The 27,562-nt window shown below is 33.8% G+C and overlaps 1 protein-coding gene across 1 annotated transcript in view; it reads right to left on the bottom strand.

The window, feature by feature from the left end:
- The window catches only part of LOC149801816 (limbic system-associated membrane protein-like), a 75,681-nt gene extending 57,741 nt beyond the window's left edge, over positions 1-17,940 (bottom strand). The window contains exon 1 of the mRNA XM_089954353.1: positions 17,615-17,940. Coding sequence (XP_089810479.1) covers positions 17,615-17,684 — 70 coding nt within the window. The 5' untranslated portion in view covers positions 17,685-17,940. The remainder of the gene's footprint in view (positions 1-17,614) is intronic.
- Positions 17,941-27,562: the final 9,622 nt, after the last annotated feature.

Raw genomic sequence — 27,562 nt, 5'->3', positions numbered from 1 at the left:
CTTCGCCGTTGTAGGGATAGTTATCATTGTCTTCTGTGTCTTCCCCTTATTCACTTGCTTCAAATCAACATTACTCATAAGTCTTTTCTAGCACACCTTTAGAAAAACTTTAATTCTTTGTAGATTTGAACAAAATCAAATTTTCTGAAACATTTTGCGACTAAGAATGAAGAGCATGTTACAAAGTATACGTGCATGGTTAAGTTGTCACGGGAAATAGTCAGGTGTCACGTCTGGCCTAGTATTCTCTAAATCATTAAATGTACCCATAAGAAAGACATGTTTCTTTGAATACATGTATGTAAAGGAAACGAAGTAGTTAAAGAGATTAGCAAACGTTAAGATGATCTTCAACGGTCCAGGATTAAAACTTGATTATAATTAAAGTTACAGAACGTCTAGTTTGTTTTTAGTACACGAAATGTATCGTTCGGGGTAAGGTTTCTCGACGTGCAACGTAACGAAACTGCAGTATCAATGAAAAGGTTTCATTATACGTGGAAAGCAACAGCAGACCAGGGTTTTCTAAACAGTCACAAGTACGAGTACATACTCAACACAATTTTGTAAAGCGTTTCTCTAATATATACATTCACATTTGATCAATATATCCTAGCTAGATAGTCCATATGAGGCGTGTCATAACGAAGTTCTCTGTCAGTCTGATACAAGCTGAAGAAACAAGTACAGGTCTTCAAGTCGTAGCAAAAGCTACATCATTTAAGGTAAATATAATGAAACCACAACTGGTTACATGAAATCGATGCGTTGAATCGTCTCATATATAGAGATAAAGTTTCTAGGTATGCAAAATAACACCTTGGATGAAATTCATTGGAATATGAACGACTATCGATATTACGTTCCAGAATATGATTTGTTCCTCAAATATATTATAATCAGCTCCAGACCCAGTCTAAATCGTACTCCATTTTGAATCTAGGAAACAGTTACCTGGAAAAACAATAATCAAGCTCAGGATCTTTTTAATCCCTCTTCACGCCATGCAATTCTCAAACCATACATTCCTCCGTCTGCACAGATTTTCGTAATTGGGAAAAATGTATTTGTCAACAGCAAGTGCAATTTTACATTCTAATTTTATAATGTGTACTCTTAAAGCATGATACCGGTTTTGATGTCATGTCCTTAGACATACCGGACCATTTGACCTAATATTAGCGGGATCCTTATATCATCCAGTCTAGCTTAGTCATTATAAATACTTATACCCAATCTAACCGACTATGGGTACGGTGATCCCCGTTTCCGAAAGACCCGGTCCCGGATATTTGAAGTAAAAGACATCCAGCACCTGGACACGCCACTTCCATCTCCTGTATTGTCACAGATTGGCAGAACATCTGGCTCCAAATTTTGTTGACCTTCCAACGCTGTTGGGTATCGGACCGACGAATGAATCGTAGACTGGCACCACGCTATTCAATCATCTGTCCCTAATCGTGTTATGGTCTAACTTATCCTCGATAAAGCAAAGGAATAAGTTATCGAGTTTTAGATGGGGCATTTTAAAGGAGTGATGATCGTCTGTCTGTACTACTTGGAGAAGAATGTTTATTTCCCATATAGCCTTTCAAAATAGTGGACATTTTCGGTGGAAAGGTTCTGTCCACCACTGGTTAGCAGAAATGTTTCTTTTTGGGACTATTTGATATGAGCCAATGGTGTAGGTCAAATATATATGGGTCTTGACGTCGTTCAACAAGTCACAGAACCACTGTCCGAATCCTTTCTGATTCACATTTTGTATGAGCCCTGATTCCTTGTCACATCAGCCTTAGCAGGATGCAGAAGAGAAATCAATGCGTTGTCGATAGACCGGAAATATTTGCACTTCTGCTCTGCAATGATGATTCTATTTTTCTAATGGCGACCATTGGCTTAGTTGCGTAGAACAGGCGCCTATTAATAGTAATTAATTCTAATTCATTTCTAATTCCGTTTGTTTTGACAGTACAAGGAATATTACTTAATGCGTCAGCCGAAAAACATTTTTTCCCCCAAAGTACTAGTGCATGATTTCCTGCAATGATTGACTTGTTACTTCAACTCAGGCTGTTGTCCCTAACCTGCAACTACGCATTTTGCTATTTATAAAAGATAGAAATAAAAAGTTTTTCTTCAAGGCAAAGTAATTTCCCATCAAACCATTCTGCTAATATGGCAACAGAGCACAAACTATTACAAAGCTACAATGATTAATTCCTTCGGCACACCGTGTTTCTGATTGAAGTTTTAGTATTGTTTAATAAGGATGCAGCAACTGCAGAAACATTTGTCGTCAATGAAGGAGGGCTTCTATTGTTATCGATTGCGCCGAAAGGTTAAGATCATGTTGCGGTCAAAAACAACTCCGTGTTCTGATTGTTTAAAGAAATTTAAAGAAATTTTTAAACATATGGGAGGATAAGTAACGTACACTTCTTGTTAAGTTCACCGATGTACTTTTCATTTTGACTTGAAATACTAAAGGAAGTAAACTAGATAGCACCAGACACAATCAGAAGACTGCAATAAATATTTATATTACTGCAAAGATTCCGATAAAAAAAAGAAAATTCAGATCAGGGATCTGATTTTCAGACCTCATTGGAAAATCACATCAATGGCTGTCTTTGTCGAACAGCTACGTAAAATATTCGGTCCTATTTTACACTGAAAGTGTCCTCCATCCATGTTGTTGCTATGATCACATTGATATGCTTTTCTGATGACTCTATTTTAGCCCCATATTCCTTCTACATGCATAATTCAATCATATTGGCCGGATATGAGAATCTTCTGTTTACTTAGGTCTCGTGGTGAATTATTTTTAAATCGTAGAATTTCCCAAATTTTATTCTGTATATATATTAACATGCTCTTAGCAGTACTTTTGATGTACTTTAATAAAATTCCTGGTTGTTTGGATTTTATTCATCAAAGTCAGTTATACTTAAGGGATAAAAACAGAGTCAATCACCTCTTCAAATGAGCAAGCTAATCCAAACAGCGGTATCTCATTGGTTAAATGCCGATGATAGTACAAAGTATGGATACTGTTGACCTCTTTAATCACTGAAAACTCATATCCCCACTTTCCTCATTTTATTATCACGTTTTAATTAGAATTTAACTCGGCACTAACATGATATGTTACGACATTGCAAACGAATCAATAGAGAAATGTTGATCGGTTGAAGTTGGACTTAATCGGGCTAAAACCAGTGAAGCTTTTAATGGTAAAACGTACCTTCTCGGTTAAAAACTGGCTCACTGACTTGAATTTCATACAGCTTTTAAAGTCCGTTTTATTATATGCAGAAAATATAACAGTGTAGCCTCATTTGCATTTTAAAAACATTTCGAATTGTAAAGGAGATTTTTCTGGCGAATTCTAACTAAGTAATTCGATATTCTATTGAAAAGCAAATGTTGCTCAAAGCGATACTTTACCAAAATAGTATTACTGGCAAGAATTTTCATGTCATTAAACTGCTATTGACAATACTTTTGTAAAATCTAAATTTATGTAAATTAATGCTATCGTATTTGCTCTATCATTATAGACTCTGCCGATCTTTAGAAGCCATTATTTTGCACCCAGTGTTTCAGAAAACATTCAATTTACATCAAAGATAAAAGTTTCTCTGGAAACATTAAAACAACTGTATTTTTCCAAAATTATGAAATAAGATGCAAATAGAACAAACGATAAATTTCTTTGGATTAATGTGAAAATGAAAACACGTAATTAATTATGACTCATCGATGAATCAATAGAACTCAGTTGAACAACAATTGTTTTCTGCTCTCTTAAAATCATGGCATCTACAGATACAAAACTTTATTGAATGTTTTGATCATAGGTTATTGAAATTAACCGTGCAGCAAGAATTGATATCGCCAGGTAGCGTTATCACAGCTTTAGTTACTTTTGTGCTTCTTCTTCTTCTTCCTCTCTCTCTCTCTCTCTTTCTCTCAAATCCAAGGCTTGACCAGGTCATCAAAAATATGCTTTCAATTTCTGTTAGTGCGTTGCGAAGCAATTAGGAGGTGCCAGCCCCCCACCCCCACCCCGTCTACAACAAACTTCGAACAACAAGTCCATTTTTGCTTATCGAAAACAATTTTCCACACGAATTGTCTTATCATGCGACCTGGCAAGGACTAAACTGTTTTTCTTTGATATTCAGCTATCACCTATTGCCATCTGTACAACATCATTACTGAAGAGGTGGAAACGTTGGATGGTTATCTTAAACCAATTAGGTGTGAAATGACAAATCGTGGGGGAGGTGTATGGTTAATATTCAAGAACATCTGATTTTCAAACCATGTATCGGATCTAAGATGAGTAACCAGGAAGGGTTAGGGATATAAATGTTTCTAAAAGATGTGAAATACCTATTACTTTCAATCTACTGCCCTGCCCCCTCCCACCCCCAACACCCAAATCTGCGTCGTCACACTTCTGGAGTAACAGATGCCTCTGAAACTCTGCAATTCTGTTAGATCCCATTATTATATCTCCAGCCATATATGTTCTTTATTCTAGAAGTACATTTGTCGATGTAAATGGAAATCACTCGACTGCATTATGAACATACCACCAGTAGTGAGAATGAAATAGGGCTTGATGATAAAGCGGATTTCCAAACATTTAATAACCGTATGTCAGGTGTAGACTGGACAACTAAGTTAGGAGCATGTGGGGATGTAAATGATGCCGTTGCGGCATTTACATCGTCGGATATTCAGTTTGCTAAAGAATGTATACCATTTCGCAGAGTAACCGTTAGGCGGAAGGACAAATGCTGGTATGACAGCACAATTTGCAGAACAAGCAGGAGGCGCGACCGCATGAAAAAATTGCTATAAATAGTAATAATCAATATAATTGGGGTTATATAAAAGTGACCTAACAAAGCCAGTAACCAGATAAAAAGAGAAAATGAAACATTTATTCCTAACTTGAAGAATATTAATTCTTTTGGTGTAAACTAGTTTGGTGTAGACTATTAGAAACTTTTGCGTCATTTTGTCAAAGAAAGGTTTTCAATATCAATATATCCAATATGGAGCATTAATGTGAATGGTTAGCTAGATGTAGCGTTGTCAGATATCCCAAAAGTGGAATGTCTTGATTTTAGTTTTGCTGCTACAGCGAAAGTTTGTGACACCAATGTCAATCATCCGGAGCTACCCTTGAAAACTAATAACCCTCGAAAACTAATAACAATCCAACAAATATATTAGTAACATAACAAGATATTTATGATGTAATCAACATCTTACACAAAACACGTGGATAAATTAAGTCACCATCTGTTCAACGGAACCATCGCATCAATAGTTAAACCACCCCATGTCCGATACGGTATGTCCATTGTTACAAAGGTATTCCCACCTTTATGGAAAACCGTGAAAGTAATACCAGTGTATAAAAAGGGATGTACCACTGATCCTTCAAATTACAGGCCTATTTCATTATTAAGTTGTGTCGGGAAAACTATGGAAAGAACTATTTTAAGCACAGCTGTAACCATCTACACTTAAACTATATTATCTTTAAATATCAAACCGGTATACGGAGTTTCCCGTCTTATTTTACTGACATATTAACACCACTGATTGGTGAGACAAAAGGGTATTACCTTAAGAATAAAAATAATTTTTGTCGCATGAAGTAACTATTTAGTCTTCACAAGTAAAAAAGAGACTAAAACGATACAAGTGTCTTCCCATTCTTTTTCATTGGAAACATGAACGTATCCATATGCATACATGTGATTTACATAATTATTTATATTCTAATCATTTGAGAGATTGTCCAGTATGTGTTGGAGGTGATGATATAGACAATGCATACCATTATATATTTAATTTGCAAATACTATATTGAACGGCGTAGGAAATTGATTCAGAATCCAAATCATCTCCATGTACCAGCGATTACAAATATTTTATTATCGGGATCATTACAGCGAACATTAATAACACCTTATTTGATTTTTTTTTCCTAATCATTTGTTAAATACACGAAACGCTTTACATAATCACAGAGCATTCACGATTTAATTTCTCTACTCAATTTATTATAACTAATTCAATTTTAATCAAGAAAGACATGATTTTCTTACTTTTTAGTGACTGATTTCATCTAGACATTTGTACTAACGTTCAGCTTTTGCCATGATCATTAATTGATAATTGATTAATATCTCTCTCTCTCTCTCTCTCTCTCTCACACACACACACACACAAACACACAGACACATCTCTTGCCTGAATCATGTATATTTTCTTATAATTGTTGTGAGCCCGACCCCATTTGTAAATATATATGGCAATCGGATACGTTTAAAATAAGAAAACCTTATTGCCAAAATACGTCATAAGCCCTAAAATACAGGATACAAAGTTTTCAGGCGAAACTATCTACTGAATATAATAGTAGGGGATGGATACTTCTCGGTTGGAACCCTCATCGTAATCAAAACTATGCTTGTAATCGCTGTAAAAATCGAGCAATTATGATTGGTGATTGCAAACCGAAAAATGTTTTAAAAATTGTTAACGCTCATGTCTAAAAATGTTTCACAATTTCTTTTTATTGACGTAGTAATCTGACCTACTTATATAAAGTGTTAAACGCATAGGCACTGAATGAGCAAGGAAACAAAAAAAAAATGCAAAGCGACGTTTACCGCCTTCAAATATATCCCATTAAAAAAATATTGGTAGCTATTAGGGAATATTTTACGGATGAGGTGGAAATGTTTCGTACTGTCACTGGTGTAAACACTTCGTGATGTTACTCGTAAATTATTTCCAGATATTTACTGAAAAAACGTCCCCATTGCTTGTTTTAATCTTTGATTCTCTTTCACAAAGTAAGACGCAATAAAAGGAAACATAAAGAGAGAATAATCTTATAATAAGTTCCGTATATGCAGCTTAGATAATCTTATAAGAAGTTTCGTATATGCAGTTTGTATTGTATCTTTTAATCTTATAAAGTATTTCGACTAAAATGAGATTTTTGTCCTTGTTTTGGATTTTTTTATAGGTATTCCCATCCAAAGAATATTCAACATCTTCATGATGAGCTGACTGCTAAAGAACAGATTGTCGTAAATAATAAATGTTAATAAGACACTTTTAAAAGAGACAATTAATATTATACCAAACTACATTAAATAATAAGTACTAGAAAAAGAACCACATAACACATTGGCCGTGAGTTAAATTGATACGGAGAGCGACTTGTTCATTTTCTATTATAATGGTCAATTTGCCACGACAGGTCTCGACTAAATATAGTTCAAAACACATTTCGTTTGCAGAGATAAATCAAACAACCATAAAGAAGTGTAATTTCAAGAATGCTGTGTCCATGGCACAACGCGTAAAGTATTAGCAGAGAAAATAAGAGTCCTTTCTTGGAGAACTGTATGAGACACAAAAAGGATATGAGCCATGATAAATTACCGTATCTGCACGCGTTTATCAGCAAATCTTGTTCTGTTTGCGAACGTCCTTCAATTACAGAAACAAAAGAGCAAGCCTACAACGAACGAAAGTTTAAATATGTAGAAAATATAATGTTAGCTAAGATACATATTAAAATGTGAGTAGTAACCTTGAAACCCCAGATTTATGCACCAAGATTCTTGATACAGTAACTCATGATAACGCTGTTATATTGGATCCACACATCATTAAGCCTTATAGTTTGACCGCGTTAAAACGAATCAAATTATGCATAAAGTGATATAAAATGGGAACCATTATCATACATGCCTTGTAAAATAAACGTGTTATAATAAATGGCTCTATAACGAGTGAATGCTCTAGTTTCTACTGGTCATACTACAATCTTAAATATATTAAATTTATTTTTTCAAAGGTATTTTACTACAAAATTTTATAAAATGTCATTAAATATTGAAATTTTTAATTTATCTAATTTTAGTCACGCGACCACATAACTGTGAAAACATCGGTTAATTCTATGCGAGCAATAAAGAAGACATCGATAATAACCAAATTACCGTTACTGTAGCTTAATCACCTTGAATGTAGATGGCAATGTAAAAATTGACCTATTCCAACATTTTCCTTCAAAAATGCACGCGGACTTGCAATGATAGATCTCTGAAACCACTCAAGTGGCCTAGTGGTCAGAGAGTCTGGCTCGGATGTGGGAGGTCGCGGGTTCGAATCCTGGCTGAGTCATACCAAAGATTTGTAAAAATGCTACTAGCAGCTGCCTCGCTGGGCGCTCAGCATTAAGAGGTTTGTGTTAGGGCTGGTCGGCCTGGTATTAGAACAACGTGACTTGGTGGGACATCATGCTACATGTCTGTGGCATGATGCCCCAGTGTTAAACATCCATATAAACTCACAATGCAGACATCGTAGCGATATGACTGAAAACCTGTTAAAACTAGATTAAAAATCAAAATCTCAGATACACACACACACACACACACACTGACATACGCACGTATAATGTGCAATGGTCATCAAAAGAACTCTTAAAATTACTGTCGAATTTTCAGTCCAGGTAGCTTGAACCTTATTTTTCGAGATATATGCTCCTAACGATAGGACACGGTTGTGCCATATGTCGAGAAACCTCCAATTATAATCTATCCAGAATGTAGAAGTTCCAGAAAAAGGCCGCACTAATAAAACCTGAATTGTCTATTACGACTCTCTCAAATGTCTTTGTTTTCAAGTCTACAATGGCTACCTAACCAAAAAAGTAATTTTTATTTTACAGGAATCAAGGCATATGATTTTCTATACGATCTTTCTCCAGTTTGTGTCTCTAACATAACTGAATTTAGATCATCAAATACTGAGAGCAATCTCATATCAACAACAACGAACTCAAATTCAGTGGTCAAATATAAAATATTTAAAAATCTCTTGTACTGTATCGGCACATATCCTTTTAAATTCCTTACCCCTGTGGATCTATAATTCAAATTCCCCTGCTTAGTCTAAAACCTTATTAAACAAAATCTTTCTTGACTAGCTAGATATATTAAAACCTCGCAGTATTAAAATTTATGAATTTTATCGCATCAACATATAATCTGTGCATATTTTATTATATATATTTTGTTGTTGAAGGGTTTAACGCCATTTTCAGCATAAGATAGGCTATACATGTCGTCCAGTATCAATGGTGGAGGAAGAACCCGGAAAACCCTCAGAAAGAACCACCGACCCACGACAGTGATCCGTAACAGTTCTGACACGCTGAAATGTGTATACCTGTGTATAGTATATTGTTCATATATATAAGTTTGTATTACGATAACTATCTGTATTAATCCGTTTCAAATGTGAGTATGTGTTCGAGGTATGTGTTCGTTTATACCTGAGTGTGTGTAAGTGACTTTTAAAAAATAAATAACACAACCTGTTACAAAAATTGAAGACAACATAGCATATGGGTATTTCATTATTTCTTTCTTTATTTATTTCTTTACTTATTTATTTATTTATCTATTATTTATTTATTTATTTATTTATTTATTTATTATTATTATTATTATTATTATTATTATTATTATTATTATTATCATCATCATCATCATCATCATCATCATCAGGTTACTGTTTCCTTCTCCAAAATTTACACTAGTTATGTAATTATAATAATAATAATAATAATAATAATAATAATAATAATAATAATAATAATAATAATAATAATTATTATTATTATTATTATTATTATTATTATTATTATTATTATTATTATTATTATTGATGTTGTTGTTATTATCATGATGGTGTTATTGTTGCCTTCTCCAAAATTTACATTAGTTATGTAACTGTAGCTGACAGTTCTGAGGAAAGCTTCCGCATAAATACCTTTGCAATTTTTTGCTCATGCTTTATTCCATGCCATTGGATGAAATACACATATGCTAGAAATCTGAGGCATCAGTTGGTCTTTAAATAGTTTTAGTTTCTTAGAAGCCTTGTCCAGATTTAAAACCTAAAATCATTCTAAAACTTAATTTTGTTATTGTTTCATTTAATACGAGTCCTGTAAAATGGCATTGCTCAACGACTACCATAGTAAACTGTAAGAAGTCAACTGTTACAGCGTACGAAACTTTGCATGAGTTTGAATAAGTAATCAACGTTATACGCTACACGCATGTCGCAAATATCGAACACGGAAAACCAACGCTAAGAATTCGACACGAGCGTAGAATGTATAGTCCTTAATAACACGATTGTAGAGTGTATAGTCCTTACTACCACGAGTGTAGAATGTATAGTCCTTACAAACACGAGTGTAGAGTGTATAGTCCTTACTACCTCGAGTGTAGAATGTATAGTCCTTACAAACACGAGTGTAAGAGTGTTCCAGAAAGATTACTGTTGGAAAAGTTACTTAGCTTTCCTCTAATCATTTTGACTATCTATATCTGTTTAAGAATTAAATCGCAAATATGTGCTGATTCAGCGTGAATGAACAATACCTTTGGTGTACGAATGCGTAACTAAACTTACTCAGATCACGCAAATGGCTACATATTGGGGAAGAAAACATACAACTTTAATCCTGAGTTTTTGGTTTTTGCATTCTGATTTGCTCATCAAATTGAAGCTTACTGCTCGTGCTGAAACGTTATTCTCGTGTCACGAGACATACTTATCAAATAAACCTGCAATCAGCATTAAATAAAAATGCACCCATACAAATACTGCCAAAGTACGTACTTTGTGTTAAAACAGTGTTGTTTTTTAACCACAACAAACCCAACCCCATGACCACCGAGAAAACAAACAAACAAGACCCTCCCACGCAAACCCCTCCCAAAAAAAACAACAAAAAAACAAAAACGCAGACAAAACGCTAAAGTGACTTACATACATGATATAATACATTTTTATCATTTTGTGTGTCATACTGCATGTTCTTTGGATATAACGACGACGTTCAATATGAAAAACAAGAATACACACTCCTAAAAATAATAAGGATTGTGGGAAAATATAATAGTATGCCAGACACGAACAAAGAATATAGACGAATTACTTCCCTATTGAACACAAAGTTGTTGTATGCTATTAAACCGTTGTAACAATACAATCTCCATACTCCGCCATAAATATGTCTGCAAGAGAACTGAGCAGGTGATACCTAGAATCTTGAAAATAAACAGATCATAAAACTAGAAACCAAATCCGAGAAATAGTTAATTATCTAAAGTGACTGCGTACATGTTTTGTAGGTGGAAACATATTCATAGAAGACTACATGTTTAAACACATTCGATAAAAAACGAGACGTCATTGCATTACAATGGATGATGATACCGATAACAAATTTTATAACGATCTAATAACATATTATTATTATTATTATTATTATTATTATTATTATTATTATTATTATTTTAGAAACCATAGAAATTAAGCTACTGAAATATAAATTTAAAAAATAATAATTAGGCACCTCATTTAATTTGATAAAAGACCATGCGTTAAATAAATAGTTAAATAGTTTTGCTTAATAGTATGTGCAGTAAACACCCTTTGCATGTCAATATGTTTAATTGCAATGTTGAGTTTGAATAACTGCATTTTATTTAACTCAGTCATTCTTGTTCGAAGTGTTACCGATTAATGTCGGTTTTGGGCTTAATGGGAAAATTCGTGATAAGGCGTATTATATACTTAATCCATGTAGGTTATTGAATTCATTACATATGTAAAAATGTGAGCAAATTAAGCCCCTTTGTGTAAGACAAATCAGTCTTTCATTTATAACTTCTTTCAAAACAAAATATTCGCCATTTTATAATACAGTTCGCTGCATATGTGATGTGCAACTGGTACTTTCATTTATTGCCGTGTTAGACCTGTCCGGTACATTGAACTCGACCCGATCGTCGTCGCGAGCGTACTTTTGTGTTTTTGCGTGTGTGTGTGTGTGCCTCTGTGTGTGTGTGTGTGTGCGTGAGAGAGAGAGAGAGAGAGAGAGAGAGAGAGAGAGAGAGAATGAATAACGCATGTGTATACTAGACTAACAATACGACCAAGTGATTTCGCAACATATTCAGTTGCAAACTTATCGGATATATCGTTTTATTAAAGAACAAAAATGAGATAAAGAACTAGCATCTGTTATTCACAGTTTCATTTATTTCACTATGCCAACGATTATTAAAATATGAGTCTATGACTTGCTGTGGATGACTTATGACAGGCCCAGTTAACCATGTCAAATAATAATAATAATAATAATAATAATAATAATAAACTATCTTTAACGAGGATAACACATTTGGTCATGGCTGACCCATCTGCCATGTGGTCCTCAGTTTATGTAATCGGCTATGTTAAAAATAATTTTTTTTAAAAACAAAATAAGAAAGAAATTTTTTTTAACAAATACACAAAATGATAATAGAAGACCATGCACATAACCAGGTATCGTCGCACACTCATTCGCACATATTTAACATGAATGACCATGTGTGACTATACTGGGAAACAGACAAATATGAACAATATTCAATACACATACACAGGTACATACATTTCAGCATAAGTCTTACTATATATATATATATATATATATATATATATATATATATATATATATATATATATATATATATATATATATATATATATATATATATATATATATATATATATATATATATATATATATATATATATATATATATAAGATCTGGATATATCAATTATGGATGTGATTATAAAGTTTTCTATTCAGAACTTTTAATATGTCATTCCAGCTGGTCTAGAAGGAATCTCTTTCATGATATTTTAAAACAAGCATGGGAGGTTGAATTACGTATCGTCAGTGGTAAGGAATTCCATAGAGTAGGTGCTGATACAGTAAATGAGCTTTTGTAATGATTGGTTTTCGACCAAGGAATCTGGAGATCGTTGTTAGTCGTCAATCGGAGATTACGCTCAGTATCTGATGTATCTTAATTCTGTTAGGTTAGAGATATAATCTGGAGAAAGACCGTTTAAAGACTTGTATGTCATGATTCCTTTAAAATAAAGAATACGTTTTTGTATAGGTAGCCATTGCAGACGTGAAAACAAAACATTTGAGGGAGTCATAAGAGGAAGTTTCAGTATTATTCGGGCAGCCCTTTTCTGGAGTCTATCAATTCTGGACAGATTATAATTTGATGTGTTTTCCCATATGGTACAGCCGTAATCTATCAGTGGTAGTATATAACCCGAAAAATAAATTTCAAGTGATTGTGGAGGTAGAAATTTCGAGAGCAATTTTAACATAGTTAAAATGATATATTCTTTCCTGTTTACTGGGTATAAAAGACCCAACATTTTAGACCACAAATCTACCCCACTAATGAATCAAGCAAAGAACATAAAAATAGCATTTCTATTTTTTTTATTTTTTTATAGACAAATAAACTTATCTATTTATGAAATATTGTTTTCTTTAAACATTCGATGATATTCGGGCGATTGAGGTTCAGAACAACGGATATTATTTGGATATTTTTATAAACTATATGTGAAGAGGAAATGATTGTCGCTTATACAAATGCAGACTTCTTATGCATACATCTTTGTCCTATTTACTGTCTGTCTTAATAACAATAATGTGCTTACATTTAGCAAATACAACACTACGGAATCAGTATGACGACTATAGATCCGTATAAAACAATAGTATATATATATATATATATATATATATATATATATATATATATATATATATATATATATATATATATATATATATATATATATATATATATATATATATATATATATATATATATATATACATATATATATATATATATATATATATATATATATATATATATATATATATATATATATATATATATATATATATATATATATATATATATATATATATATATATATATATATATATATATATATATATATATATATATATATATATATATACCATAATCACCAGGGACATGTGCCGGTAAGACGTTGCCAGAAATGATTTATTTCACCCCAATATATCTTGAAAGAGCCACGATAATTAAATTTTGACCTTTATTCTGATTATCTGATTAGCCATACGTTTTAAAACTTGTAGAATAGTTTAACATCTAATGAGATTAATAGTGTGATAGCATTGTTAAAAACCGGATTTTTGGCGTTATGACATCTGGAAGCCCGTTGCCAAACACACTGTTTATAAGTTTCCATAGCATTTTTATTAGATATTGCGTGTACAGGCAGATTGATTCCAAGTAAATGCGAATTCGGAAAATCTATCTCGAGAAAGATATTTTAGAGAATAACTTATATGGAAGGAACCCTTCATAGTTTGGCTGAGTACAAAAGTGGTGCATATTTTGATTTAGGAAATAACTTCCCAAGAACAATCTGCAGTCGAACAAAAGTCGTTAATAAAAAACAGTTCTGTAGTTTTTACCTTGAGAAGAAGATCGTGAAATATGTCAAAGAAAATAAATTCATACAAATCAATACAATTTTGGATGTACAGAGACATTACACACGTACACCAATATGTACACAGGGCAGAATCACGAGCCTCAGATTGATAAAGAGCGAGGCACAAACAATTGTTTGATAATTTAACATACCATGTAAACATACAGTTAAAGGAAACACTGTTCACATTGATCACAAAACATATGTTCACACACCTGTTTTGCAATGCACACAATAAGTGAGCGAGATTTACAGCATAGAGTTGCTAAATTTGTCAGAAGCGAAATTTACGGCACAGAGTTGCTAAAGCTGTCGCAAGCAAGAAGGCGTTTATAGTAACATGAGCTGGTAATGGAATTAGGATCACGGAAATCAGTAATGAAGTATTTAGAAAAGTAGTGCAAGTATTAATCCAAGACATTCAAACAATGCCAATATGATTTAAAATATAACACGAGTTAGCATAATTATAGTATAGTTATGCTGTTGGTGAAATAAAATGAAGGTAACAAAAGAATTAAATCCAATACGGATTTTTTCTAAAATAGGTCAAAACTCTGTATGATTTGGGTAATATAAAGTTGATGATTTTAAAAATTTCTGGTACTATAATAGGCTTCGTTTGGCTCCACCTACCATCTTTGAATTCATCAGATGTCTCCAAAACGGTACTAAATTCAATGAAGAAGAGCCGCCATTTACTATTTTCAGTTCTAATCAAAACCGGAAGATGGTTGGAATACGTAAGTGCTGATATTATTAAGGAATTCCCACAATACGCTTAAAGATTTCTGATTTTTCAGACAGTGTCTCTGCAGTAATTATATCTTCCCATATTGAAGTCATTAGTTCGAACTTGTATACCACGTTTACTCCTTTTCAGGAAAATTAAACGATTCCTCTCCAGACATTGAGATTAAAACAGACTGAACAGTCATCACATGATGAGGAATTATCAAAAGCAAAAACTGCTTCATTCAAGCTCTCCTAAAAAAAGACTTTTCCTTACTTGGATTACCTTTTCAATTTCACTGATGCTGCTCTAAAGAGTTTGCAAAATAATAGTCCCACTATAAAGGTATATATTAAAGAGAACGGTTTTGAAGATGTTGTTGCTGATGGGTGAATGGAGTAAATGTTCCGCAATCACATGTAAAGTGGATGACATAATCATATATGCATGAATATGATGATAGGAGAAGCCATTAACTGCAACAAATGATTGGACAGACGTCACACATCTAGCTGGTGACTAAAGCTAATTATTTATGTATCGATTTATATTATCAAGATGAGGAGACAGCTTTATTACACAAATAGCCTGAAAATCAGACATTTCGTCCTCGTCCTAATCCTCATCTGTGATGCCTTTCTTTTAGGAAGGTTCACATTTTTGTGGTGGAACAACAGAAAACAGTGCAAAAAGATTAATTATAACGAATCACGATAAGATCATTACACGATCGTCAAAGGGCATGACATTAAAAACAACTAGGAAACGCGCTGCAATGCATCTCCACGCGAGGCTAATATTTACATCCGGTTTTTTAATGCACCAGCCTGCACAGTTTTAAAGCCATATAAGTTTGTCGTATTCAATATTGCAAACGATTTCATGCGGATCACGCATGCTTTATAACTGTTAAGCAATCATATTACAGAGCCAGTTCTATAAGAAACTTTGCAAAAAAAAGATATATTTGAAAGAACTCTGACCTACGTTAGATTTGAAAATGTTATCATTCTTGAGAACCGATCAAACAAATACTAGTTTCTATGAGACAATATAGATTACATTCAGCAGACAATAAGCTCAAGTACTGAGCTGAAATAATATTATCATGGCACTTTAGCTTCAACTGGTATTTAAGTAAAGTGTGTGTGTGTGTGTGTGTGTGTGTGTGAGAGAGAGAGAGAGAGAAAAAAAAAATTTGGATTTTTAACGTAGCTTTAACAGTTTTAAATCATATAGCTACGATGTCTGCAGTGTGGCAGTTTTTAGTTTCGTCTAGCAGTGGGGCATCATGCCGCAGACAGGTAGCACGATGTCCCACCTAGTCACATTATCCTGACACCAGGTCGACCAGTCCTAACACTAACCTCGTAATGCTGAGCGTCTAGCGAGGCAGGTGCTAGTACAAATTTTGTAAGTCTTTGATATGACTCTGACGGGGTTCAAACACACGACCTCCCGTATATGAGGCGGACGCTCTAACTACTAGACCACTGGGGCGGTGAATACAGTCAGAAGTAATGTTTTATAATATAATAGGGGTCATCTTACATTGGTTACCATAATGCAACACAGCCAAATAATTGTCAGATAATTTACAATTATCCAAGAGAGCTCATTGCCGCTCGGTTGTATCAACTGCGTACATGTGGTTTCAAGTCGAGTTATATGTCAATGAAAATATTCCATTCATATTCGGTAGGCCTCCTAATAGTATGTCAGCTTGGTAATGATGTGAATGATGAGTAATAAGAAGTATTGAGTCAAAACATGTTTTATAGGAAACATGGATTTTACTCAACAGACTGGTTTAATAGGAAACATGGATTTTACTCAACAGACTGGTTTAATAGGAAACATGGATTTTACTCAACAGACTGGTTTTATAGGAAAAATGGATTTATCTCAAGTTTTACTTAACAGACTGCCGTTTAAACCTGAGTAGCTCATACCAATATTATCTTTTGAGGAAAAGTTCCTCTATCATTATATACAACTGTTTACTTGTAGGAAATCTCATTTCGGTGAAGGAATTAATAAAACAACTATTTTTTGGTTTCACTATCTTTCTATACATTTACCTCTTTAGGCAGAACATAAACTTAATCTGAACACACCCAGCCATCACATAATATTATATTCAACATTTAGAAAAATATTTATGATGAGACTGAAAGTCGAATGTGTCAGTCCGTCAATGAAAATGAAGTTGTCCGTTTTATTAACAATACAATATACTATTTAAAACTTGTGTCTATACCTCCATGTGAAAATTTGAACATGTCCATCAGCATGCAAATTCATGTAACTGGACGCAGATGCATGTGTATGTATGTGTGTATGAAAATACATTTAGATGTGCGAAAGTAAACTTACCAGCGATTTGCAAAGACACACCGACAACAAAGAAAGGAATTATCAGTTTCACATTATTTCGGGTACTCATCGCTTACTCTGTCCGATCACGGCATTGATTCCTGATCCTGACTTTATCAGATTCTTCATACCGTCTTTAATATCACCTCATTTCAGTTTCTAATTCCTTTGAAAAACAGTTTTCCTACAGCTCATATACCGTATATACCTAAAACAAATCGATTCCTTTCAAAGATGTTAATGATCACATGTATCCTGGATTCATGGCGTGTTAATCTATGATGGACATGAAAATAAGTAAATAATTACTGCTACGAAATAGTCGTCTGCTTCCTCTCTCAGTCTGACTCGGCACGTGGCAGATTGAAAATGCAGTTTCCCTCTCGCAGAGGAGCTTTAAGAGTACCCCTCGCGGATCGAACGGAAAACAATCTATTGCCATTGGAACGAGAAGAATACAAGCGAAAATTAATACGAATTGTCGAAGGACATAGTGCAGTTCGATAGATCAATTAATTAGATCCCAGCAGAGAACAAGTATTCAGGAAGGAGTTCTCAATTTAACTTCTGACACCCATAATACGGCTGACGCCCAAGTATGCTTAAGGAAACGGAACAACGATTACGTGATTCAACGGAAAACATGTTGGCCGTTTTATTGCTGACCCTATGAAACCCTTTCTACAACACACCTGTTGTGTAGTTTATTGCTCCGTCGTATTGTATTGTGTTGATTTGCAATGTACTGTGTTTAATTGGCACTTGAACGTTTAGCTGTTTTGTTTCTCTTTTTCATTTTTTGTAAACAAAGATTACCATTGATTAATATACAATCTAAACAGAGAGACATACAGACAATCATATATATATATATATATATATATATATATATATATATATATATATATATATATATATATATATATATATATATATATATATATACTACACTATGCCGCGCTAAGCTTTACTGAACTGCACTGCACTGTACTGTGCTGTGCTATGCTATGCTATGCTATACTATGTTACGCTTTGCTATACTATACTATACTATACTATACTATACTATACTATACTTGTTGTTTTCAGTTCACAAAAGATAAATACTTTACAAGAACGATAAGCAGATAGGTTCATATACCGGATAAACTTCTAATCTGAACAGGATCTCATTTACTTTTACATCTAATTTTAATACCAGAGTTACCAAAATTGCATCATTCTCCTTTTAAAAGATAATGATTTAGAGGGACTAGTCTTAGTGACAAACTCTGTTATTTATACATACTCATTTGTAGTGTTATACTATAAATGCGCATTCTACGCTTTATTTTCCCACAAACCTCGACGGAATTTTACATCCATTAGTACCGTATGTATTTGAGTACATGTCAAGTCAAACTGCACAAAGACATGCCATCGCATCATGATGCCAACATACCTAAGTCTATATAGTCTCTTAGGAGTAATCAGTGGAATAAACAACATATATCCCGATCTGCCGGTGCATTATTCGACTGCATATCTAGGTCTGCGCAGTTTACAGTTGGACTCGACTTATAAATGAGTACAGACAGTAACTATATACAATGTAAAAGACATCAACATCACGAGTTTCTGTAAAGCAAAGAATATTAGTACCCTGTATCCTCTGTTACAAAAATGTATGAATATTCACTTTTCCCTTTATTACAAAGAATGTATGAATATACACTTTACATTGAATTACAAAGAATGTTTGAATATTCACTTTACACTCTATTACAAAGAATGTATGAATATACACTTTGCCCTCTATTGCCAGCAATGTATGAATGGACACTTATGCTCTATTACAAAGAATGTATGAATATACACTTTACACTCAATTACAAAGAATGTATGAATATACACTTTGCCCTCTATTACAAAGAATGTTTGAATATTCACTTTACACTCTATTACAAAGAATGTATGAATATACACTTTGCCCTCTATTATAAGCAATGTATGAATGGAAACTTATTCTCTGTTACAAAGAATGTATGAATATACGCTTAGCCCTCTATGGCAAGTAATGTATGAACGGACACTTTGAGCTCTGTTACAAAGAATGTATGCATGCACACTTTGCCCTCTGTTGCAAGCAATGTATGAATGGACACTTTGACCTCTATTACAAAGAATGTATGAATACACACCTTGACCTCTATTGCAAACAATGTATGAATGGACACTTATCCTCTATAACAAAGAATATATGAATATACACTTTGCCGTCTATTGCAAGCAATGTACGAATGGACACTTATTCTCTATTACAAGCAAAGTATGAATAGTATGAATATACACTTTGACCTCTATTACAATCAATGCACGAATGTACACTTTGCCCACTATTATAAACAATGTATGAATGGGCACGTTGCCTTTATTGCAAACAATGTATCAATGTCTGTAAAATGATCATTAGAGCTTGTGTTTAATTTTTGTTTTTAAATCACGCCGACGTTAAATAAATCTCATCTCATCTCGACTCATCTCACTGCATCTTATGAAGAATTCAAAAAGTCAGAGGTCATTTGGGGTAGAACAATCTCCGTTCAGAAGAAATTTGGACATTTAAATGAAGAAAACATGCAGAGTTTTGTACTTAAATAATTTTGGTTAACTCTCCACTGTGTATAATGCATTTCTATCCCAATTTACATCAAAGATGGGGGAGGGGCTAAACAGGTAGACGAGGGATCTTTGGGACGGAAACGCTCAGTGGGGCTCTAGGGGTCAAAGCTCCCAGAAGCTCTGGAATTTTAAGCGGTTCCAGTACAGTACATAGTTTTAACCATTTAATTGTAAAAAAAAAGTTACTCTAGGAAACGCTTAAAAAGGGGAGGTAGGTGTTGGCTCTAGCCTATGACCCCACAGTATCCAGTGTCCATGGATCCGTCTGACATTGGAGAAATTTTCAATTGATGTGTGGAATAAATGACATTTTAGATCTATTATATACATACACACACACACACACACACACATACACACACACACATATATATATATATATATATATATATATATATATATATATATATATATATATATATATATATATATATATATATATATATATATATATATATATATATATATATATATATATATATATATATATATATATATATATAGTCTTCCACCTGATAGATACATCTGTGAGGTACAATTAAACACCTAATATTACAGATTTAGTAAAACTAGAAAAACGAAGATAAAATTGAATCCGTTGTCATAATGATTACATTGTAATTACCAGGGCCAGATACCAATATAAAGACTGAGATTACAGACGCTATGCCAAAAAACAAATTAATTAGGCAGGAAAGATTGTGACTGAATATGTTGTTTTCGTCGATTAATGCTTGGGTCGTTTAGGTTCTTAATACGTGCATCCGATCAGTAAAAATTCAACACCACAAGAACATAACATTCATTCGGTTGTAATTAAAACAAGGATTGTCAGTAGTGTTAGAAATGTGACACAATTTCTTTTATCAGCAGAATAAAGATTAATTAATCGATATAAACTCTAATTTTTTTCGCATACACTACTTGTGTAATTTAGAATACACCCCTTTCATTTATATTTTGACATGGAGTATATTTCTATATTTATATATAACAGCCCAACAACTTATATGGGTACATAACGTTTCTGAAATGAGAATCGGTAACAAGAACAGGATGAACACTTAAAACAATAATACAAGTAAACCTCTTTCTGTCCGTCTGTGATACTAATGTAACAAAATGAAAATTTTTTAAATTATCGCAATATTTTAATATTTAGTGCTGCAATAATGTTATTCGAGAGACAACTTTGGAGTGAGATTAAGGTTAGTCGAGATGACCCAAACAACGAATTTGTATATAGAATAATAAACTGTTTGACTAAATACTTCTATTGGGATTTCAATATGTTTAAAAGTGGCTTGTGATTGATTTTGTTTTCGAAGTCCAAAATCCCCATGATAAAAAGCAAGGTATCATTTTTTGCTGTCGAGAGTCTCTAACTCGAAATGCTTGAAGATCCAACCCTAACAGTTGATCACCTTACGCTCCTAATATCCCTTGTGCAATCTTGCACTCTGATATTCAAATGATAATTATCACGGTCTCGACTGGGGCTCTCATGTTACATATAAAGGACCCTGCCTTTGGATTTTTTCTACCGTTATTTAAAATTCATCACAGTTAAAAGATATCAATTACGGGTCATTCTCACGCAATGGGTCTTATTGGCCCCATGTTTGATGCAAATCTCGTTGGTAATTGAAAGCTATTTCCTCTTCACCACGCACCTTGTATCGCGAATGATGTGCAAAATTGTCTAGTGATTGCTTTACTTAAGGACGAATTCCATGAAAAAATCTGACGCGGCCAATATATATATACGTCTGCGAGAACTTGTCGAAAAGGACGCAAAACACGACCTCCTGTTCTCGTCTTATCAAATGTATGATGAGTTGAAATGGATATGATTGCTGAAACATGTGATCAGAGGTGGTAATTCAATTCGACATGTAATGATATCCACAGACCGTTGTTTTTAAATCTCTTCTCATTTCACACAAGCCCGGCCCTAGGATGTGAGGGACCCAAGGCAGCATGCGGGGCCCAAGACACTAAAAGCGATGAGCGGGGCCCCAAGCAAAATCTTGCATTGAGGAGCTGATTTCCTGAAAGCGCGGGGCCCAAGGCGGTTGCCTCGTTCGCCTTGCCTTACGGCCGAGCCTGATTTCACACCATGTCGTTCACATAAATGGGAAATCCGAAAATTTCCTTGCCTGTTAACAAATTTGAAACCGTAATGAGATTGCTTTAAATGAAGACGAATTCTATGAAAAAAAGCTGACGCGGCCTATGTATACATACGTCTGCGAGAACTAGTAGAAACATACACAGAAAAACGACCTCCAATCATCTTATCAAATGCATGATGGGCTGAAATCGATATTATTGCTGAAAAGTATGATCAGACGTGGTAATTGAATCCGACACCTACATGTAATGATATCCGCAGACGGTTATATTTAAATCTATTATCATTTCACACAGGCCCGGGGCCCAAGGCGGTTGCCTAATTCGCCTTGCCCCTTGGTTCGGGTGTGTTTTCACACCAAGAAATGGGAGATCCGAAACTTTCATTGCCTGTTGATAAATTTGAAACCGTAATGTGCTGTTTTAAGGAGGATACCATTCTAACATTCCTGGTCTCTCAAAAACAAGATTTTGTCACACACTGCTAAAATGAAACGCCGATTTGCCAATGGGCATATTTGACCACTGGCCAGGTTCCTCGATGCTTTCAGTGTATGAACACTTTGTTCTTTAAGTTGTGGAACAAACTTTTTCACATATATTTTTATGTTGATGAATACATTTTTAAAGGAATATAAATTTGCTGATATTTATGGAACTATCGAGAATTTACTGTAAAATCTTTCTAGGTAATTTGAAATGCTATTGGTGATACAGGATGTTGATGAGTAATTTTACAATAATTAAGCAAGGTTGTCAGTGGTTTCAAACCATTCTATGGAAATGCTTATGAGAAAATGACACACTCTAGACTACTGATCATCTTTTGAAAAGACCTTAAGGAGGACAACTTATCTTTGAAAAAAGATAAACCCGTTTGAACCAGCAACATATCGTATAATATATATTGTATTGTAATAACAATGAAGTATACTTCATCCAGTAGGGGACGGATGCCACAATCGAATATCAATGACATTCTGCAGATCTGACATATCAGCCCAATGTCTGAATTATCTGCAATTGGCCGTGAACTGATGCCATTATCTACTTTCTGCCACGTATTCCCCATAGGCATGCCTGTACTTGCATGTCTAGATTTGTTTGCCTAAATCCTGTTTATTTCATGAATCATTATTTAATTATTTACACAAATGAGAGCAAGATAGATAAAATAATATATTCTGTTGCATCTCTTTGACGCGCTTAGAAAAACTGATTATCACGTCATGCCAACTAGCGTTTCCTTTATATTTCTGCAGGAAAGATTATTTTGGTGGTATGAAAATGGTTAAGACATTACCTTCATTATGCTATACGATAGTCAACGTGCCCATAGAGAATTTGACATTTCGCCCGAGTAGAGATAACCACTCACTTCTCATTAAAATAGATCATCATATAAAGTCAAACTGTGTTATATTGAAACGTACCGCATGTGAAATAGTGTTATATTTTCAGAGCATACTAAAATTTTGATGAAAAATGGTTGGAAAATGTGTAAGCAATAACGATTTGAATTTGTATATGATATACAGTATCAATCGGATAGATGACGGTTATTAATCCGAAAACGATTGAAGATGTGAATGTGCATGCAAACCAAGTGAAGTTCATACCTTTGCCAGCTTTATAGGTATCGAGACTTGTTTGAGTTTTAGTGACATTCGGCGATTCGTTATATAAATGATGAACACGATGTTGTTTTGCGTGTTGTTGTTTTTTTTTTTCCTCTCCAGAAATGCTTCTTGGTTTAGCAACTAGTAAAATCTCACATTTCAGTGGAGTAATTGTTTGTACTCGGGACGTCTTTATAGAAATTAGAAACTTATATATTAAAACAGCATTTAACACTTTCTTATCCAACCTTCAACTTTATAACTAAATGCTCCTAATGATTTAGTTGTACCTCTTGTCGCTAAAGAAGTGAAATACAGCATTATTATTATTATTATAAGAATGTCAAACGTCTCTTAAATTGTACTTGAAATCCTATTCCTCTGTTTGATGAAGTCAAATACAATGCTGAAAGTGCCGTTAAAACTGCGCTAACCAATCAGTTCCTTCACTGTTCACACCCAAACCACTGTTCTCTGATATACATAAACACAATCAATTTCCTTAACATTGTAGTTGATATATTTAGGTTTATATTTTTCAAATGCAAATTCATTTTGTTTTATTTGTTTTTTCCTGGAATCATATCTTATGAAAACTAAGTTTGTTACATGAAATATATCTATCCCAAAATTAATTTGAACAACTAGAAGCAAAAAGAATATTATATAATTTCGCTTTGAGTATGGTGCATTTTACTTCAAGCGTTAGGAACAAAATGATTTAGGAACGTGTTCCAAAGAAACCAGATTATACACAAATACACTGTATGAAAACAACCTTGGTTTAATATGCGAGGGTTCACTGTTTAGTCAAACTTTGGTTGAAAACAATAAACCCTCTACCTTCATTTATTAACTTAAAGGCGTAAATTTCATTTCACTTCTTGCAGTTCTTTTAAAGTTATTGAATGCAAGCAAACTAATGGTGCAATTGCAAACTGCTCAGATTCACAAGGGACAGAAGACATATATGATTTCATAGAATAAGAGAAACTTAAAAAATGCTTCTAAAGTATTTGAGAAATAACAAAGTGCATGATACAAAACAACTTTTAAAGTCAAACAGAGGTCATAGATCTTTCTACTTTCAATGTTAACTATTAAAATAAAACCTAACTGACATATTTGTAAAATCAAGTCAAATACCAACGTGTGTTCTAACTGTAGAAGGCGGAAACAAACGTTATGATATAATGGCATCCTTGTAAGTCAAGCATGCGTAATAATTTAATCAAAGTTCGACAAAATTCTAAATCAAACGAAAATCATAATGTAGTCAATGCTTTGGATAATTCTAAGTCAAATGGGAATCATATTTTAATCAAAGTTCGACATATTTCTAAATCAAACGGGAGTCATATTTTAGTCGTTGTTGTAGGGTTTAACGCCATTTTTCAGCACACGATAGGCTATACATGGCGGCAAGTATTAATGGTAGAGGAAGAACCCGGGAAATCCCCGGAAAGAACCACCGACCCTCGAGAAGCTACTGGCAAGCTTTCTCACATACCCACATTGGCCGAATCCGAGACTCGAACCTACGCAGACAGAGGTGAGATGGCAGTGATCCGTAACGGAGAGCGCTTTAGACCATATTTCAGTCAAAGTTTGACATATTTCGAAATCAAACGGGAGTCATATTTTAATCAAAGTTTGACATTTTCTAAATCAAATGGTGGTCATACTTTAATCAAAGTTTGACATATTTCTAAGCCAAACCTGAGTCACATTTTACTGACCGTTTCGAATAATTCTAAGCGAAACTGGAGTCGTAATTTAATCACAGTTTTGTATCCAAGTCGAAAACCCCATTTGACTTAAATCTTGTTTGTTGTGTGTGCCGCCGATCAATATTGTCAACACTAGTCAAGCCATTCAAGCACCATGGGTTCATCATTGTGAAGAATAAGGTTGCTACAGATTAATGTATGCTCAATGTATCGTAATTTATATGCTTTCTTTCTAATTATACCAACATCGGTGTAGTAAGTTTCCATTGGAGTATTAATTGTGATGTATGCCGTCAACCAGAGCAAAAATTGCAATTGGTGCGAAAACATTAGAGTGTCCATGCCTGATGGACACGAATGCAGACATTAGAGTGTCCATGCCTGATGGACATGAATGCAGACATTAGAGTGTCCATGCCTGATGGACACGAATGCAGACATTAGAGTGTCCATGCCTGATGGACACGAATGCAGACATTAGAGTGTCCATGCCTGATGGACACGAACGCAGACATTAGAGTGTCCATGCAGAGTGAGATACTACTATTTCACCTCATAGGTTGCGTATTGCAACCTGAGTGTAATAAAGTATTTGTCATTAAAGAGTGGCGTACGGCTATGATGGATATTAATAACATCACAGAATGTGACTGAGCTTACTTTTGCCATGCTCTTGATTTCAGTTCCCTGAATGTCTCCTATGTATCGTTATCTTACCACTCAGTCTCTGAAGTATTACTCTTAGTAAAACAAAGAAAAAATAATTACCTAAACAAGACAGTTGTCATCATTTCTAAAACTTAAGTTTATTCTTCTTTACCAGTCCGTTTGTCTCACCAGATTAGCAATGTAAATGTTTTATCTGTTTAGCTAAGTTTTTCGTTAGTGGAGCTAAGTCGCTGATAGATCCAGCAAAGAAAATTAGATTACTCTCTTATTTAATTATGCAGAGCAGCTGTCACATAAATTATACAAATCTGTCAAAAACTTAACAAGAGTCCCATATATATATATATATATATATATATATATATATATATATATATATATATATATATATATATATATATATATATATATATATATATGTTAAAAGTTATTTTTCTTCATTCCACTATCAGACTGGAATTATACCTTAATTCCTATAATGATATTCATTCTACACTTGTATATCAACCTATGATTTCGAGTTCAATCAGCAAATCAATTTAACTGCGATATTCAGTGAAGAATGAACCAAATGTAAACGCGGGATTAAAAGTTATTGAAATTGGTGTCGTTTCTGTACAGAATGAATTTTGCTAAAATGCCAGAGGACATAACCCAGATATGCAATAACAGGAAGCAATACAAAAACTAGATGTATATGAAATACAATAAATTAAAATATGACAGGTTAAGGTACTTCGATCAAATCAGATAAAAATACTGCCATGCCAATGGGTTTACATGTTTCACTTAAACTGGCAATTAAAAGAGAACTACCTGTAATTTGAAGTTTAATGATGATTCCACTGCACCTGAGTACCTGATGGATTATGGAGATGACGTAGAGTCATGTAGAGTCACGTTATTGGTCAGTCTTCAGAGCCTGAGATACGGATACATCGAATTCACGTCAGAAGAAAAAAATACTCTCCATACAACAGAATGCAGCGGAGAATGTAGAAAAAGAAACTCTAGGTTGGGGAGTTACCAGAGCAGGCCTGTAATCCTTCTGGTACCCAGGTGCAGTGAAATTATCATAATACTTCAACGTACAGGTAAGTCTCGTTTAATTACCAATACCAAAAACCAAAAGGAAA

This window comes from Sinohyriopsis cumingii, chromosome 4, assembly GCF_028554795.1.
Source record: "Sinohyriopsis cumingii isolate HCF-2022 chromosome 4, ASM2855479v2, whole genome shotgun sequence".
Taxonomy (NCBI): Eukaryota; Metazoa; Mollusca; class Bivalvia; order Unionida; family Unionidae; genus Sinohyriopsis; species Sinohyriopsis cumingii.
Note: the sequence above shows the minus strand (reverse complement) of the source record. Positions and strands in the feature narration are given on the sequence as shown.